Source organism: Denticeps clupeoides, chromosome 5, assembly GCF_900700375.1.
Source record: "Denticeps clupeoides chromosome 5, fDenClu1.1, whole genome shotgun sequence".
NCBI lineage: Eukaryota > Metazoa > Chordata > Actinopteri > Clupeiformes > Denticipitidae > Denticeps > Denticeps clupeoides.
In genome coordinates, this window is record NC_041711.1 from 17,139,340 (window position 1) to 17,155,354 (window position 16,015).

The window sequence follows — 16,015 nt, forward strand, 5'->3', positions numbered from 1 at the left end:
GAAGTCTCTCTGGGCAGTGGTGGTCTAGCGGGTAAGGAAACGAACCCCTAATTTTGAAGTGAAGTGATTGTCATTGTGATACACAGCAGCACAGCACATGGTGCACACAGTATAATGTGTCCTCTGCTTTTAACCCATCACCCTTAGTGAGCAGTGGGCAGCCATGACAGGCACCCGGGGAGCCGAGTGTGGGGACGGCGCTTTTTTTAGTCAGTCGGCACCTTGGTGGATTGGGATTTGAACCAGCAACCTTCTGATACAGAGGACACATTTTGTTGTGTTACTGTGTGCTTCACAATGACAGTCACTTTCACTTTCCATGGACCTGTCAGAGACTCCGAAGAGATGAGTGGAAGTGTAGTGATGTGTGACAGACCCAGGCCTTTTACCAGCAAATGAATGAATGTCGCATCTGAAAAAAAATCTGCCTATGACAGGACTTGTAGCCTGAAGCTTTCAGTATAAATGCACGAAGTTAAAGTGGTAGTCGAGGCCTCTCCCGGTGGTCTAGACTGAAGAAAGACGTGAAGTACAAGTACACACACAATGAAATGGTTTTAACCATCACCCTTAGTGAGCAGTGGGCAGCCATGACAGGCACCCGGGGAGCCGAGTGTGGGGACGGCGCTTTTTTAGTCAGTCGGCACCTTGGTGGATTGGGATTTGAACCAGCAACCTTCTGATACAGAGGACACATTTTGTTGTGTTACTGTGTGCTTCACAATGACAGTCACTTTCACTTTCCATGGACCTGTCAGAGACTCCGAAGAGATGAGTGGAAGTGTAGTGATGTGTGACAGACCCAGGCCTTTTACCAGCAAATGAATGAATGTCGCATCTGAAAAAAAATCTGCCTATGACAGGACTTGTAGCCTGAAGCTTTCAGTATAAATGCACGAAGTTAAAGTGGTAGTCGAGGCCTCTCCCGGTGGTCTAGACTGAAGAAAGACGTGAAGTACAAGTACACACACAATGAAATGGTTTTAACCATCGCCCTTAGAGAGCAGTGGTCAGCCATGACAGTGTGTGTGTGGTGGTTCGGGACTCGAACCGGCAGCTCTTGTGCAGCTTCTCCAGAAAATACGTGACAGTATGGAATCTTATGTACACATTACGGGGCAAAAGAAAAACAGAGCCAAAGAGTTGGATTCGCTATTGGTTTATGAGAAGAGTGGACACATTTTTAAATGGAATTCACCATAGACAGTTACATGTTTAAAGACGTCTTCCTCCAAAGTGGACATAAATCTACAATAATTCACTGATGATTTACACCTCGCCAGCGGATACTAGCATGAGCAGCCTGGCATTGTACGATTCAACCTTTGTCGCGTTGAACATTGGTCCTGTCCAGAGTTGGAATGTTCCAACTGGAGTAAGGAGGGGTGTTCTAAATCGAGCAACCCTTTAAAATAAGGCAAATGCATTTCCCTGATATTCAACAGTATTTGCCTTTTTACACTAGTAAATACATGTTGTGCGTGTACTTTTTAAACTGAACTGAGTTCGCCGGTTTGTGTCTATGAGGATGCTTCCACCCAGGAACAGAACTGCACAAACCGGCATTGTTTTATGGCGCCTGCGCAGGCGCAGTTAAATCCGGGTTTCTTGGGAGGCCTTTTCTGTCGGGCTTCGGATTTCCATTGTGTTGGTTTCTCCATTGGTTCCCTAACCGTTTTTTATCTGCATTAATATCGGTGAGTGTTCGGACTTTTTCTTTCTTTTTATAACAACCCGCTTTATGTTGTCGTTTTCCGTCAGCAATGTCGCTGCAGTGCTCCGCAGGTGCCGTTTTATGAATCTAAAGCAGCCTGTCTGCAAGCCGAGGCCGTCATTTTACCCGGCTAGCTGCTATGTCGATTAGCCGCTAGCGTAGCACCGTGGCAGGTCGGAAAAGAAAAACCCTAAACGAGATCCAAAGTGGGCGTCTGGCTCGGATATCGCCGCGTTTATTTCGACGGCGCTGGATGGATCCCCGAGTTCGCCGGATCGGGGTGTAATGTGCTCCGGCTCGCCATCGTTTTACAACGTGCCTGGAAGTGGATCGTGCCGGGCTTCCACGTCGAGGCTTTTTTTTTTGTTGTTGTTTTTTTACAAATACGATACATTTATTCGTTATGATTTTTTTTTTTACATTGTTTTTCAGCAATTTTGTGTGGTTTTTTTTTCCACGCCGAAACCTAAATAATTTTTCTAGATGCTTCAGATTTGGCTTTAATTTTTTTATTTTTTTTTTCCCTTTCTTTCGGGTCTCGCTTCCGGCTTGGCATTTCTTTGCGGAAATAAATCGCCTGAAGCATCTCCGGGTTCTCTATGTGGTTCTTCTACTAATGGAAATGTGGTCCCCTCCAACAGGGTGTCTTTTATGAATAATCAAAAGCAGCAAAAGCCAACGCTAACCGGCCAGCGTTTTAAGACTCGGAAAAGAGGTGAGCAGCGCATTTCCGTAACACTTTTTTTTCTATTAAAAAATGGCGATTTACACGCCTTGCTCGTCGGCTTGTGCCTTTTGCAGATGAAAAGGAGAGGTTTGACCCTACTCAGTTTCAAGAAAGTATTGTTCAAGGCTTGAATCAAACTGGCACTGACTTGGAAGCGGTTGCGAAGTTCCTTGATGCCTCTGGCGCCAAGCTCGACTACCGCCGGTATGCTGAGACCCTGTTCGACATCCTGGTGGCCGGCGGGATGCTGGGTAAGGGCGATGCCCACGCCATTCTCATCCCATCCGCTCTTCTGATGCCTCCTTTCACGTATTTTAAAAAGTTTTTTTTTTTTTTTTTTTTTTTTTGTGTGTAGCCCCAGGCGGTACTTTATCTGATGACGTGACCCGCACAGAGTACTGTCTCTTCACCGCAAACGAAGACCTGGAAACCATGCAGGCGTACGCGCAGGTACGTCGCTCGGCATCCGTACTGATCGATCCGATCGATCGATCGTGGGCGTTTTTAATTTGTTTTTCTTTTTTTTTACCATAAGGTTTTTAACAAGTTGATCAGGCGTTACAAGTACCTGGAGAAAGGGTTTGAGGAGGAGATCAAGAAGGTGAGTGGGGAATCTCAGAAGAGGCTCTGCTTTTGCCTTCTGTGTTAATTTTTTATTTTTTTTTTTTATTATTATTTTTTTTTCCCCCTCATCTCCCCCCTGTTCAGCTGCTGCTGTTTTTAAAAGGGTTTACTGAGTCTGAGCGCAACAAGCTGGCCATGTTGACTGGCATCCTACTGGCCAACGGCAACATTTCGGCCTCCATCTTGAGCAGTCTCTTTAATGAGAACCTCGTCAAAGAAGGTTTGGCAGCATTCATTTTGGGTCACTTTAATTGTGCTGGAACTACATTTTAAATTAAAAAAAAAAATAAAAAATTGCTTCAACTTATTCACCATCATTCATTGTTGGAAAAATGGAATGCAGAAGTGGTCTATTACCCATTTAATCTAGACTTGAAAGTTCTGGTCAGGGTCTCAGTTGAATGTGATCTTTCTTCCAGGTGTGTCTGCAGCGTTTGCAGTTAAACTCTTCAAATCCTGGATTAATGAGAAGGACATCAACTCCGTCGCTGGCAGCCTCCGCAAAGTTGGCATGGACAACCGACTGATGGTAAATGTTTAGCGTTTTTTTTTTTTTTTTTTTTTTTTTTTAAATAGTAAGCATGACCACGGTTCACCTTGCCCGCCCCCACAGGAGCTGTTCCCGGCCAACAAGCGAAGCTGTGAGCACTTCTCAAAGTACTTCACCGATGCGGGGCTGAAGGAGCTCTCTGACTTCGCCCGAAACCAGCAGTCCATTGGGGCCCGTAAGGAGTTGCAGAAAGAGCTACAGGAGCAGATGTCACGGGGAGACCCATTCAAAGATGTGAGGGACCACAGTTAATATCTTAAGTTAATAAGTCTTGCACTTGCAGAGTTCCATGCCAAGTTCTTATGATTTGTCTATAATTGATCTAGATTATTGCCTACGTTAAAGAGGAGATGAAGAAAACCAACATCTCTGAGCAAACCATGATTGGCATCGTGTGGACCAGTGTGATGAGCTCTGTGGAGTGGAACAAGAAAGAAGAGCTAGTCACTGAACAAGCCATCAAACACTTGAAGGTAAAGTTTTAAAAGTGCTTTCCCCATACGCTGGTGTTTTACTTCTTGGCTTGACGTTCACCTCCCTTCTACTCCCGCAGCAATACAGTCCCCTGCTGAAGGCCTTTACATCCCAGGGCCTTTCTGAGCTCACTCTCTTGCTGAAGATCCAGGAGTACTGCTACGACAACATCCACTTCATGAAGGCCTTCCAGAAGATAGTTGTGCTCCTCTACAAAGGTCAGTTACTGGCATTTGCCATTCCACCGCATTTATCCCAGGAGGGCTACTATCTATCTTATTTATTTATTTTCCTACAACACAGCTGATGTTCTTAGTGAGGAGGCCATTTTGAAGTGGTACACTGAAGCCCACGTGGCAAAAGGAAAGAGCGTGTTTCTTGAGCAGATGAAAAAATTTGTTGAGTGGCTGAAGAACGCTGAAGAAGGTATGTATTTATTTTTACCATAGTGTGTTAAACCATTTAAATTTTAATTACCTAATTGGTGTAAGGTGTTGAGTGCACAGTTTGTTTATTTTATAGAATCAGAGTCTGAGGAGGAAGAAGGTGACTGAATTCTTATGCGGAAGATCTACTGTAAAGTGAAAGCAGTAGAATGATATTGCAGAAGTGCTTTTTTTTGGTTTTGTTTTTCCTATGCTAAATATATATTATTTTTCAATTCTACCTCCTGTTTTTTTTTTTTTTTTTTTTTTTTGTCCCCCAACCATAACATCTAGATGTCATTCAAGGGCTTTATTAAAGATTAATTTTAATTTTTTTCTTAATTAATTTAAAGGGTTTACAGTTCAATATAGCACAAATTGTGGGTAGTCAAACTTGATGTACTATTTTCTGGAGCTATTATGTTTATTAGGATCTTATTACCGGGTTTTTATCTTCAGTTTGTGTACTCTTTCCCCCCCCCCCCCCCCCCACACACACACACACATTTTATTCCGTTCAGTCTTCAGCTCCAGGTTTCCATTTCCTTTTACTGATGCCATTCATCTTGTACCAGGCTTCCTGATGACATCTCCTTATTTTGACACTGTTGCCAAAGCTCTGTTCTTGTCCTAACTCCAAATGAGCTACTGGTTAGGTTGTTAACCCCCCCCCTTTTTTTTTTCTCTCCTGTTTCCTTTTTGCTTGTACAGAAAATTGACCAATATGATAGCCATCAATCTGAAAGGCCGTCTAATTCCCTAGTCCGGATGTACCATCAATATTAATTGACTTTCAAATGAAAACTTGATGGGCCTTTTTTTTTTTTTTTTTTTTTTTTTTTTTTTTTTTTTTTTTTTTTTTTTTTTTTTTTTAAATGAATAAAATTAGGAGTATATTTTGTGTGTTCATTTGTTTTGACATAAGCATGACATTCTTAAATAGGAAAGAGCATACAGAATGGTAAAGCAGTTGTTATAGTAAATTGTGGCTACCTCTGCAAACCTTACTGAAACGTATGCTTTATATAATACACTGAATTGTCATACATAAAACAAACCACTTTCACAAAAAATCTAATTGATAATTGCTGAGCCTGCAAGTTGTCCACAAGATGTCGCCCTTGCCTTTTATAAATGGGCTACTTTCTTCTAGTAGGCAGTAACTCAACAAACGTTATTTGTCAATTTCAGTTTATTTACAGTAAAAGTGTTGTACAAAATATAAATGATTTAATTATAGCAGCTTCAGTCTTTATGTGCAAATATTTTATTATTGGTGAAAGACATTTCAAGTATTTTGATAGGAGTGTCCCATAATTAGGTCAGATTCAGAGGTAGGCCCATTTTATAAAGAAACTATCCTGCTTTCAGTACATGAAGGGGTTTCATTGAAGCAAAGTGCAGACAATATAGGCTCTAAAAGAACAGTTAAACATAGTTTTATCATCGAACACCTTCACGTAACCTGCCTTTTCAGTTTCTGAATGTGGAGATAGTCAGGATCTTTTAACCCTAAATGGTGCTGCGTTGCCTCCAAGCAGCATACCAAAATGAATAGTTTCATTATGAGTTCATTATTCACTGAAGAAAGAGGGCACTGCTCTACCAAACCAGAAATACCAAAAGCAGTCCCACGATGCTCTGGCAGCTCATTTGTTGTCTCTTTCAGCAGGTGCGCTCTGGCACCGTAATGTTCCATCATGAGGAGCGAGACTTTAATCAGTGTTGCCAGTTTTTTTTTAGCTTCAGTTATGTTTTTTGTACATCTACAATAAAATAATGCAACATTTAGAGAGATGAAATTATTGCGAAAATTTCTCAGAGGCATCATTGCACCATATTGTAACAGTCACATCAGTATATATCAGTGCAATTCTTCAGATATCGTTTTATATTGTTAACAAATTGCTATTGCCTCGGTCTTGAAATGTTGTGCAGGTTTTTTTTAAAGCATTTTCCATAATATTTGGATATCAGAATCAGAAAATCATAGAAACAAAGCACTGTGCAATACTTGCAAGTAAACATTTGGTTGGCGAGAAGTCACATTTCCCTTAATCATTGAAAAAGGTCTTAGAAGAACAATTCTGTTCCATTGAAGTGGCATTGTGGAAGCGCTTCACATCTGTTCTTTTGAATTGTAAACACAAAAAACACATGTACAAATAGTCTCTTTCTTATCACATTATCAGAAAACTGTGCAAATTGGGGCTCCAGTGATCTTGGCGTCAGTCCGGTCAGTAAGAGCACCGTCTGCTTTGTGACAAACCTGAATTATTGTCCCTGATTTTATCCTCCATTCCATCAAAGCCAGTGATTCCCAACCCAAGCTTCCGCTGTTTTGCGCAATCCCACCTCCCGATTGCAAATGCAGCCCAGTTACAACCATATCTTTCCAAAAATGGATGTAGACGGCCCTGCGATGGACTGGCACCCTGCCCAGGACTTGTCCATGACCCTGACCTGGATCAGCAGGTTTGGAAAATGGATAGGCCCAGTGGTTATCAGCCCAGTTCTCTGGGAGCTCACGGTTTATCCTAACCTAGCTCCAAGCAGAACAGAACCGAATTCTGGACATGGGTTTTCTGACCCAAGTACTCGTAAACGGTCTGTATTTTTCAAATGTTGCCGTACGATCCCTGTCCCCACTACTCCTGGATTGTGTTCATCCCGACAGTTGACAATGGCCCTTGTCTACCCTACCTCAAGCTGGCACAAGATTAGTAAGATCGGGGGTTAAGGTCCACTACGGTACTGACAGCAACCGCTGTGGCTCCGGGCTCCTGTTACAATCATGTGACCACGGTGATACGGGGTGTGGTATTGGGTTGTTTTTAGGACCGGGCTTACTATTTCTGCTACATAAATAGACCTTTACCAGGTGCAGCTTTACGCACGGGGTAGTGTTACGTTCAACCAAAACACAGCAGATAAGACACACAGGGTCGGGTAAACAGAAAAGTGCATTTCAGTCATTTTTTTTGTTCTTCTTCCGTCTTCAGAATAGTTACAAAAATAAAATACATTTTCTCAATTTGTCCAACAAAATCTTTACATGTAAACATCGCCGGATGAAAAGGTACGTAGTCAAACATCCCACGTTCATATATTTGAGTGCTTTTCTCCATCTCTCAGCTGTAAGGGTAGAGAAAGGGCAGGGCCAGGGACAGTTTAGTATTTATGTCATTTGAACCTGGAAAAGCAGTGCCTGGGAATTCTGGATTTCACACATTTGCAAGGCCTGTCAGGTGATCACATGCAGGGACTCACCAGTTTCCTCTGGTTGCTGAGACAGAAAGTGCAAATTGGCCTGAGGGAGGCGTTGGTGCTGGCGCTGGTCTGCAGGATGCTCTGGTAGCTCATGCAGGGCTGACCGTCCAGGCACTCCTCCCCCAGCAGCAGCACGTTGGCCAGGTGCGAGATGTAGCTGGAGGCCAGGCGCAGGGTCTCGATCTTGGACAGCTTGCGGTCGGCCGGTTCGGTGGGAATGAGGGTGCGGAGGGCGCTGAAGGCCGTGTTGACGCTGTGGGTCCGGTCCCTCTCCCGTGCGTTGGCCGCCTGCCGCTGCTTGCTGGCGCCAGCCAGTCGCCTGCCACCTCTCCGCCTATTGACCGCACCCCCTTCCCTGCCTCCTGAGGGGCTTCCCCGGACGCCTCCACCGGTGGACTTATCTGAGCTCTCACTGCCGCTGTCCAGCTCGTCCAGGTCGGAGGGGTAGCCGTCCTGGTGGCCGCCCTTTTCGCTCCCTGTGGACTTCATGGTGGGCCAGGTGTGAGTGGGGTCTGAGCTCAACCCATGGTGCAGACAGTCTCTGCCCATCACTTTATGCAGAGTGAAAAATAGCACAGGGGACCAGCTGCTGCCGATCCGGTGACTGGGGGTCCGCGCCATCCCCCTTGGCAGTTCAGCATGCCATTTCTTGAATGACTGATCTGTTCTGGGCCGCCACCATGTGGCCTCTGGAAAAGGGAGGGCAGGTGGGGCCTGGGTGCCACCTGTTGTGCTCTTTGGATGGAGGGGCTTTATATTTATATATATTTAATATGCATGACCCAACACACCATGACCTTGTGACCTCTGCCTGCAGTACAGGTACAACATGGAGGTTGAGCAGCAAATGCCCATCCATCTGTTTCCTTTTTCAGCTCTGCGCAGGTAAGTAGGCACAAAGCTCTTGTGTATGGCCTAAATGCCAGTTTCACTTTACCGGGTGGTTGGCTTCCATGGCATCGGGACGGCTGTGCTGAAAGATTCCACAATTGTGCTCTAAATGGTACAAATTCAGTAGCATTTATCATATCAACCTGGCTATGGAGAGACTGGTTTGAAAAGACTTGTCCCCCTGCAGCCGCAATGTCCTCATAGCGTCTTTCTGCTGTGCATGAGTGAATTGTGCAGGTGTATCTCTCACCCTCAAAACGTCCCCATGGCAATAGGCTGCACACCCAGGGTAGTGCCATCTTTAGAGTTGATATAAATATCTGTGGATGTACATGGCACTTATATAGTGTTACTCCAGTGTTTGGGGTTTTAAGCGCTGACACCTATGACACCGCAATGACCCCTTTTTGCATGAACTCAAAATATGGAGCACATATGCAGAAAGGCACAGTATGTTTTTTTAACCCAATAATAAAACCAAAAGCAAATATTAAAATTCACTGCGGTATTTGGTTTTTAGAGAAAATAACAAAAAATTGAAAATTATGTGGTTTGCGGCCACTAGATGGCAGCATGAACCCAAACATTTTGACGTGTCTCAACTATGTCAGATGATGTCCAAACTTGGACCCAAGTTTAACTTGCATGATGTGTCTGTAATTCTTTGGCTTTTGAAGCACTTTGAAGCTGTATCAAGGTATAACACATCTAACCAATCAATATCCAATGAAAAAAGCAGGTCTTGTTAGTTAACAGAGTTAATGATACAGGAAGACAGGAAGTCACATTAGCCTCTGCTGGGTGACTGTAGGTGCCGCTTTCTGAGGGACGCGTTGGCGAGACCCCTGTGGTACTGCCACCATGAACATGGCCCTGTCAACAAGACTGCCCACTGAGCTGCTGCCACTGCAAACCTGTCACACACCTGTCACCACTAACTCTTCCTTGCAGTCAGTCACAAGGCCAGGAAGCCATGAAGAACTCACCCGTGGTCCAGCTCCACATCACATGTTCAGCCCGACATGGTGAGGAGGCCTAGCAAATCGTGCATATGCCAGTGTTGCTATTTTTGCACTGGTGGCTTGGCAGGTTAGGAAGCGGGTTGTGGGTTCAAATCCCATACCACCAAATTTATAAATATTGATCCGCCAAGATGCCAGCTGAGGTACCCTTGAGCAAGGTACCATCCCCACACACCTCTCCCCATGTGCCTATGTGTTGTGTGCACTGTGTACTGTGCTGTATATCACACATAGTCACACAATCAATTATTTGCTTATGCACTAATAATAATTTAAAACTAACACAATTTTTTTTAATCCTTTATGATTGTGAGTAAGAAAATTCAGGCAAACTAGACCAATGGGACTTAGTTCTTAGTGGAATTACAGTACAGAAGCAGCTTTGGAGTATCAGTCACTATGACAGTAATCAATGGTATTCTCATCATGCAGTATTCTTATTGTTTGGGTCTATCTCTAATCCCAGGCAAGGCACTTAGCTGTGAAGGTCAAGGTTATGGTAAGGGGACGTGTCAATGAATTAGGACTCTGGGAAGAAGGTTAATTGTGGCATTGGAGTGCTGGATTCTTCAGAGACAGTGGTTTGCAAAGACTGCATTGCTGCAGCTTCTGAATACAGTTAAATGGCCGGTTTACTCCCTGTTTGCACCACCATTGCTCTCTAGCACATCTTGAATCTTTGGATAGGTTGGTCATCCAAAGGGTGGGTATGTAATGGCCCAGAAGAAGATGTAGATCTGTGCCACATTTGAAAAAGCATCCTAACTACGTCTCCAAACGCAGCATTTCAAGGGTTTGACACTCATACTTTCAGTGCCAATTAACCATCATCACAAAATATGACCAGGATTCAAAAATATTGAAGTTCATTGGCCACACTCAGTTGCATTTATAACAGGAAGTACATAAAAACTGTCTTAGAACAGATAGAAAAACAGTAGAACAAGTTATGAAAACAATAAACAGCGAGTGACTTAGATAAAGGTTGAGGTTATGAATTTTGTCTCAAAATGCTAGGGACAATGTTTTTATCAAATTGCACAGTATATTTGAAGTTTCTTTAATGTCATATTATTACAAGGCAGCATGATTCACATCCCCACAACCATTGCATTACACATTGCACATGTGACATAACAAAATGGGTAAAGTGTGAAAGTTCACTGAATGGAGCCTTCCTTTTTTATTTGTACATAAGAAGAGGCAAAGCTACTCCCCCACAGGACAGGTTTCACGTCTGGCTAGCTTATTCAAGAGTTGAGGTGTCTTTTATCCTGTGTCCTGGTACACAGCGCTCCAGTGGGAGAGTTTCAGAGCCATCTGTCCTGCATCCAAAATCCTTTAGTGCAGTCATCTGAACTGAGCTGTCCACAAAGACCACCATTCCTGGCCAAAATCTCCCTAACTGTATATTAATACTTCCCGTAACCTCTCACCAAATCTCATCCTGCCTCTCACTGCGCCCATTATGTATTCTTGAAGTATCTCAGTAGGATAACAGTCTGCCAACGCTGGTCTGCAAGTGGGCAGAGAGAGAGAGAGGGTGAGGAACGGTGCCCAAAGAATGGGGATCTAGTGACAACTAACCGATGAGTGAACTCTCGTGACGCATCTGGAGTGGCCTGTCTCAGTTGGCCCCGGGGCCCACGGTTAGCCTGCAGCTCTCTTCTAATGAGTGTGGGGGTGGATGGGGGGACTGCAGAGGGCCGCATCCGGCCCTGTCAGCGGTCCGATCGTGATCAGCGCCACAGCAACCCCAGCCATGTGATGGATGTTCTTTTCTTGCCTGACAGTAATGATGACTGAACTCTGGAGCGCCTTACAAAATAAGAGAGAAAGTGGGGGAAAGTAAACAATATGGCAGCGTTGCTGCCAGGCTGGTGATGAATCGTGAAACTGATGGGGGCCAAAGTACAGGCCTGGAACTTAAAGACGTAAAGCGAGGGAGACAGTCAAGAAATCACGTTCCGATCCTCAAACACACAATCAAAGTGGAGATTTGCAGAGAGGCTAATGCACTCTTCTAATCTCATACGTACTTACTTATGTCATAAAAAACAGGACAGGAGCAGGGTGCCGGGCTGGTGTACCCTTCATCTGAATTCTCATCAGGATCACCTCCTCATCATTACCATCCCTCTCCTGTACCTGGGATCAGACTCCTTCCAGCGTCAGCTGTCTGGAGCTCATTTTCACTTGTCTTGTCAGAAAATCTATTGCGAGTGTTAAGATGTCTGAGAAGGTGAAGCAGGAAAGATGTCACAGAAAATTTTTACACAATGGAATGTGGGTGGGTCCATAATTTCACCCCTACCAGACTAAACACTCAACATTATCCACATTGTCCAGACTAAACATTTATGTTCAGACACCAAAATAAAAGTCATGACAATTCCAAGTGAAAGAAACACAGGAACGACTGGAGCCACAAACTAAAAGAGACTCGATGGCCTGATGGTGCACAAATGCCCTGAATTCTTCTGAATAAAAATTACATCCAGCAGAAGTAAGAACACAAACCTTCTGTTCTGTTCGAGTTGTCAGTTCGTCTGTCTCTGGAGAAACCAAGAACCAATTACAGCACCAAGGTCCAGAATAAAAGGCGCGGCCCTTCTCAGATTTACCCCAGTATGGGTTAATTAGCAGATGTGATGGCTTTAACCAAATCTTGATCAGCAAAGGCCCAATCTCAGTAGAGCAGTGGGCTTTATCTACCTCACCCAGGTTATAGTTTTCTTTTTAATGACATTAACACCTCATTTATGTCAATGTGAAACTTATATTGTAAAAATGTTAGATGTATTGTAATGTGAAAATGTCATCACAGTGTCAGGAAGGTCAGCTTCCACTTCACAGCTGGAAAACAGACTGGAAAACCGAGCACAAGACCAAGTCACCTCATTTCATGTTGTAATGTAAAAATATGAATAACAATGAACTGTTCACATTAACATGTGATTACGATAACGATTCACATAAAAGCGTGGCAGCAGTATGCTTCCGCAGCAGCTTGGTAGATTTCCTGTACTCCATTATCCCGCAATAACTGTGTGAGAGAAGAAGAACAGGCCTGTAAAAGACGCTGATAATAAAGTGGTGTTTCACTTAGACTTGTTTTCCAGAAGACTTGGTCTTCGAAGTTTGCTTGCTGCTGTTGGGTGTTTACTCGTGTGTAGTGGGAGACACAACCATGATCATACAGTCTTTATGTTCTGTGTGGTTCCAGGTCTCTGGTTGAGAGGATGGAAGCCTGTTTTAGTCATAATTGTCTCGGGAGCGTTGCCCTCGCCGTGGTTAATCGTTTAATCCTGTTTTTAATCTACTCTCCCTTCGTTGCGCTGCCTTCATTCTGGCTGTGCTACTGTGTGAGCTGTATGGCCCTGTGCCCCTGTGCTGGGTGATGCAACTGGCTGCCATAGTCCTTCCACATTATAGCAGCAGTTTTGAGCAGCCGAGCTTGTGGAATCAGATGGAGGTTGAGGTTATGAATTGCGCTCATGGCCAAAATACCTGCTTTGCCTTCACACGCCATCACAAGCCAATATCAGGCCTTCACTGGACTGATATTGGCTCAATAATATTGGCTTTGTGTTCTCCACCTCACCCAGGTTATGGTTATTTTTCTGTATTTGATGGGTTATGCACTTATGTCTCAGGGGGACTGTTCCTGTAACTACTTACTGTAAGTCCCTCTGGATAAGCGTGTCTGATAAATGCCGTAAATTTAAATGGAACCTGGTGGCTGCACGGCAGTTGGCGACATGGTATTACATCTCCAAGGCTTAAGAGTTCGAACCCCAACACTGGGAGGTTTTCTTCAGGTTCTCCAGCTTCTCCCCGCTATCCAAAGGCATGTGCACTGGATGAATTGGTGACTAAGCTGTCAGTAGATGTGGACATGTGAGTGAATGCTATCTGTGTGCCCTTTGGTGGGCTGGTTCCCTGGCCTGCACCCAGTGCCCCGGCTCTGGCAGCCGAGACCCTCATTAGGAATAAGCGGTTCTTCAAAGTGGGTGAATTTTCTAGCTGCACTAAACAGGCTTTTAAAATGTTAAAAAAGAAGGATGTCAGCAAGGATCAGTATCACCAGAATAGCATTTTGCCCATCACATCCGTGCGGGTCTCTTTGATATTGCGATTCAGGTGTTGGTCTGTCTGCAGATGCTTCATATAACCGAAAGACTCAAGTCTTTTGATTTAGAAAACACAACACAACAGGAGTGCGGCAGGAGACGATGATAACACCAAAGCTGCAACAGGACAACTTTAACCCCAAGCATCACAAATGTGCCTGGAACACTTTGGATTTTACAAATGTCGTTCACTAGTTTGCATTAAAAAAATCTCAGCAGGGTTGTGTGGTGCACATTTCAATGCTTTTCTTAAGTCTCGTTTAACGACTGCATTACAACTTAATGGGAAAAGACTGGGCACAAAAATAATCAAACAAATTCATGGTTTAATTCAGTTTCTCAATGTGCTTTGGTGCAGTGGGAACATTACGGTTACATTGAAAAAGCAGTTGGTTTCCTCCCGAGAGGTCCACTTTTGCGTTTCCAAAAGTGATTGAAGAAAATCAACTCATTTAAACACCCCTGTGAACAATACAACTAACCAACATAAATCACACTTCATTCTTTTTTATTTAAATGGGAATGGTTTAATTGCATTAAGAAATAATGACACATAAAGATTTTTACATATACACAATAGCATACATAAACATAAAAAAACGATTATAAAATGACAAATAAATTTAATTTCATGGCATAATTTATCATTCAAAATGGCATTTTATTAGGACTGTAGTAGTTGTAGGTCTTTATCCTCAGCCTTGGCACAAGGTGTTAAAGTTAACTGTGGTGAGTGGGGAAGTGTGTAGTCTGTTGCAGTGTGTAGAATAATGGAACGTCACTATCAGAATGTGAATCTGTCATGTTTTGGAAGGCAGCGTGCAAGCAGTCTGTTTTGAGAGTCTTTGAGCCTGTCACATGAAAGTTGGGCCTCAGCTGAGGGAAAGTTGGTAGCAGGTTCGGGTGGTTAAGATTTTGGAAAGGATAACCATCTGTCGAAGCTTATCAGGGAAGGAATTGATTATTAAAAAGAGCATCTTGCCACCTTAATAACACAACAATGGGCATGGACAACCTCACACAGCATTCTGTAAGCAGCAAAAACAAAAAATCTCCATGATAAGTAGACAGAAGAACCCCTTCACAAACCCTTCGGCATAAATTATTAAACTTGGCTATATGGTGTTATTCAAGGCATAAGGGCAGGGAGGGAATCACAATCAACCAGTAGCAAATTACAGGCCAAGATGCAGTTCAATCTTTTACTTCCTCAGCCTCTCTGCATGGGCAGCTGAAAAAAAAACAACATAAGTATAAAAACAAAAGACCAAAGCAACAGTGAACCTTCCAGCGTACGCTCCCTACCTATCAGCATCTGAGTCTGGAGTTAATCCAGCTGCTGCATTGTAATGTTCAAACTAGGCATCTTTATGATTTTCATCATACCTCATACATGGATCATCCGCTCCGACAGAGAGCTGTCATTCTAATCATTGTTTTTTTTTTTTTTTGCTTTTACATATGTCTTAGTGGTCCCCTAACACTAAATATGAAATTTCCTAAATTCAGCCATGGTGGAGAATTACAGCCACTTTTAGCCACAGTCACACATTGAGACTTCCCCAGGGCACGCTGTTTCAGTGTCAGTAGTTTTAACTGCAAATGAGAAGGAGAGAGGCGGGACAAGGAAAGGAGCGGCCAACAGATGTTGAGGGGGCATTCGCAGAAATTACGTCATTAACACCATTCACCAACCACAATGTTTGGCACAAACAGGAACTCGTGTCTGTGTTTTTCCAAAAAAAAATTAACCCACTGTTTCTTCAGAGTCTTGCATGATTGAATTAAATAATACGTGTGTTCATTTTTATATCCAAACACAGAGCAACTGCCTTTTTAGGGGATGTCTGAATGATGAAGCAGAATGGCAGGACCATAAACAGGCTAGGGGAACTCGTATTAATGTTTAATAAACTCACAAAGTAAAATGTTCATAATAGGGAACCTTTAACAATGCAATAATGAGGTGGATTAAAAACACAGAAGGTTGGAATGAAAACTTGTTATCAGGGTGCTCCAGGAACTGGGATGTAAGGCTAAGATTACATAATTGCCTTGTAAGTCCTCACAATAAATGTAAAAATAATGATTCCTGATCTTTGAGCACATGAGCAGTGGTTTTCTGTGGAAAGGGGACTGATGTGTGACATGATCCAGTTATCCAGTACAAGATTCCAACATGTCA

General features: G+C 43.5%; 3 protein-coding genes across 4 annotated transcripts in view; 1 reads left to right on the top strand and 2 right to left on the bottom strand.

Moving 5' to 3' along the window:
* The first annotated feature begins 1,615 nt into the window (after positions 1-1,615).
* On the top strand, positions 1,616-5,010 carry bzw1a (basic leucine zipper and W2 domains 1a). The gene is made up of 12 exons (XM_028980226.1): positions 1,616-1,697; positions 2,356-2,429; positions 2,516-2,692; positions 2,797-2,891; positions 2,977-3,042; positions 3,150-3,285; positions 3,485-3,594; positions 3,679-3,849; positions 3,942-4,088; positions 4,169-4,307; positions 4,393-4,515; positions 4,612-5,010. The coding sequence occupies exons 2-12, from the start codon at positions 2,366-2,368 to the stop codon at positions 4,641-4,643; spliced, it is 1,260 nt and encodes a 419-aa protein (XP_028836059.1). The 5' UTR covers positions 1,616-1,697; positions 2,356-2,365; the 3' UTR covers positions 4,644-5,010.
* Positions 5,011-5,645: 635 nt separating this feature from the next.
* On the bottom strand, positions 5,646-8,330 carry LOC114790613 (basic helix-loop-helix transcription factor scleraxis). Its single transcript, XM_028980821.1, has 2 exons — positions 7,785-8,330; positions 5,646-7,649 (listed from the first exon to the last, which is right to left on the bottom strand). The coding sequence occupies exons 1-2, from the start codon at positions 8,271-8,273 to the stop codon at positions 7,617-7,619; spliced, it is 522 nt and encodes a 173-aa protein (XP_028836654.1). The 5' UTR covers positions 8,274-8,330; the 3' UTR covers positions 5,646-7,616.
* A 6,024-nt stretch (positions 8,331-14,354) lies between these two features.
* LOC114790920 (von Willebrand factor D and EGF domain-containing protein) overlaps positions 14,355-16,015 on the bottom strand; it is a 50,284-nt gene continuing 48,623 nt past the window's right edge. For both annotated transcript variants that reach the window (XM_028981358.1, XM_028981357.1), the window contains one exon: positions 14,355-15,061. In XM_028981358.1, coding sequence (XP_028837191.1) covers positions 15,041-15,061 — 21 coding nt within the window. In that variant the 3' untranslated portion in view covers positions 14,355-15,040. The remainder of the gene's footprint in view (positions 15,062-16,015) is intronic.

Coding starts and splice junctions, on each gene's coding strand:
- LOC114790613 (XM_028980821.1), bottom strand. CDS start 8,273: ATGAAGTCCACAGGGAGCGAAAAGGGCGGCCACCAGGACGGCTACCCC. Junction 7,650..7,784: donor TCAGCAACCAGAGGAAACTG/GTGAGTCCCTGC, acceptor CTACCCTTACAG/CTGAGAGATGGAGAAAAGCA.
- bzw1a (XM_028980226.1), top strand. CDS start 2,366: ATGAATAATCAAAAGCAGCAAAAGCCAACGCTAACCGGCCAGCGTTTT. Junction 2,693..2,796: donor GGTGGCCGGCGGGATGCTGG/GTAAGGGCGATG, acceptor TTTTGTGTGTAG/CCCCAGGCGGTACTTTATCT. Junction 3,595..3,678: donor GCATGGACAACCGACTGATG/GTAAATGTTTAG, acceptor CCGCCCCCACAG/GAGCTGTTCCCGGCCAACAA.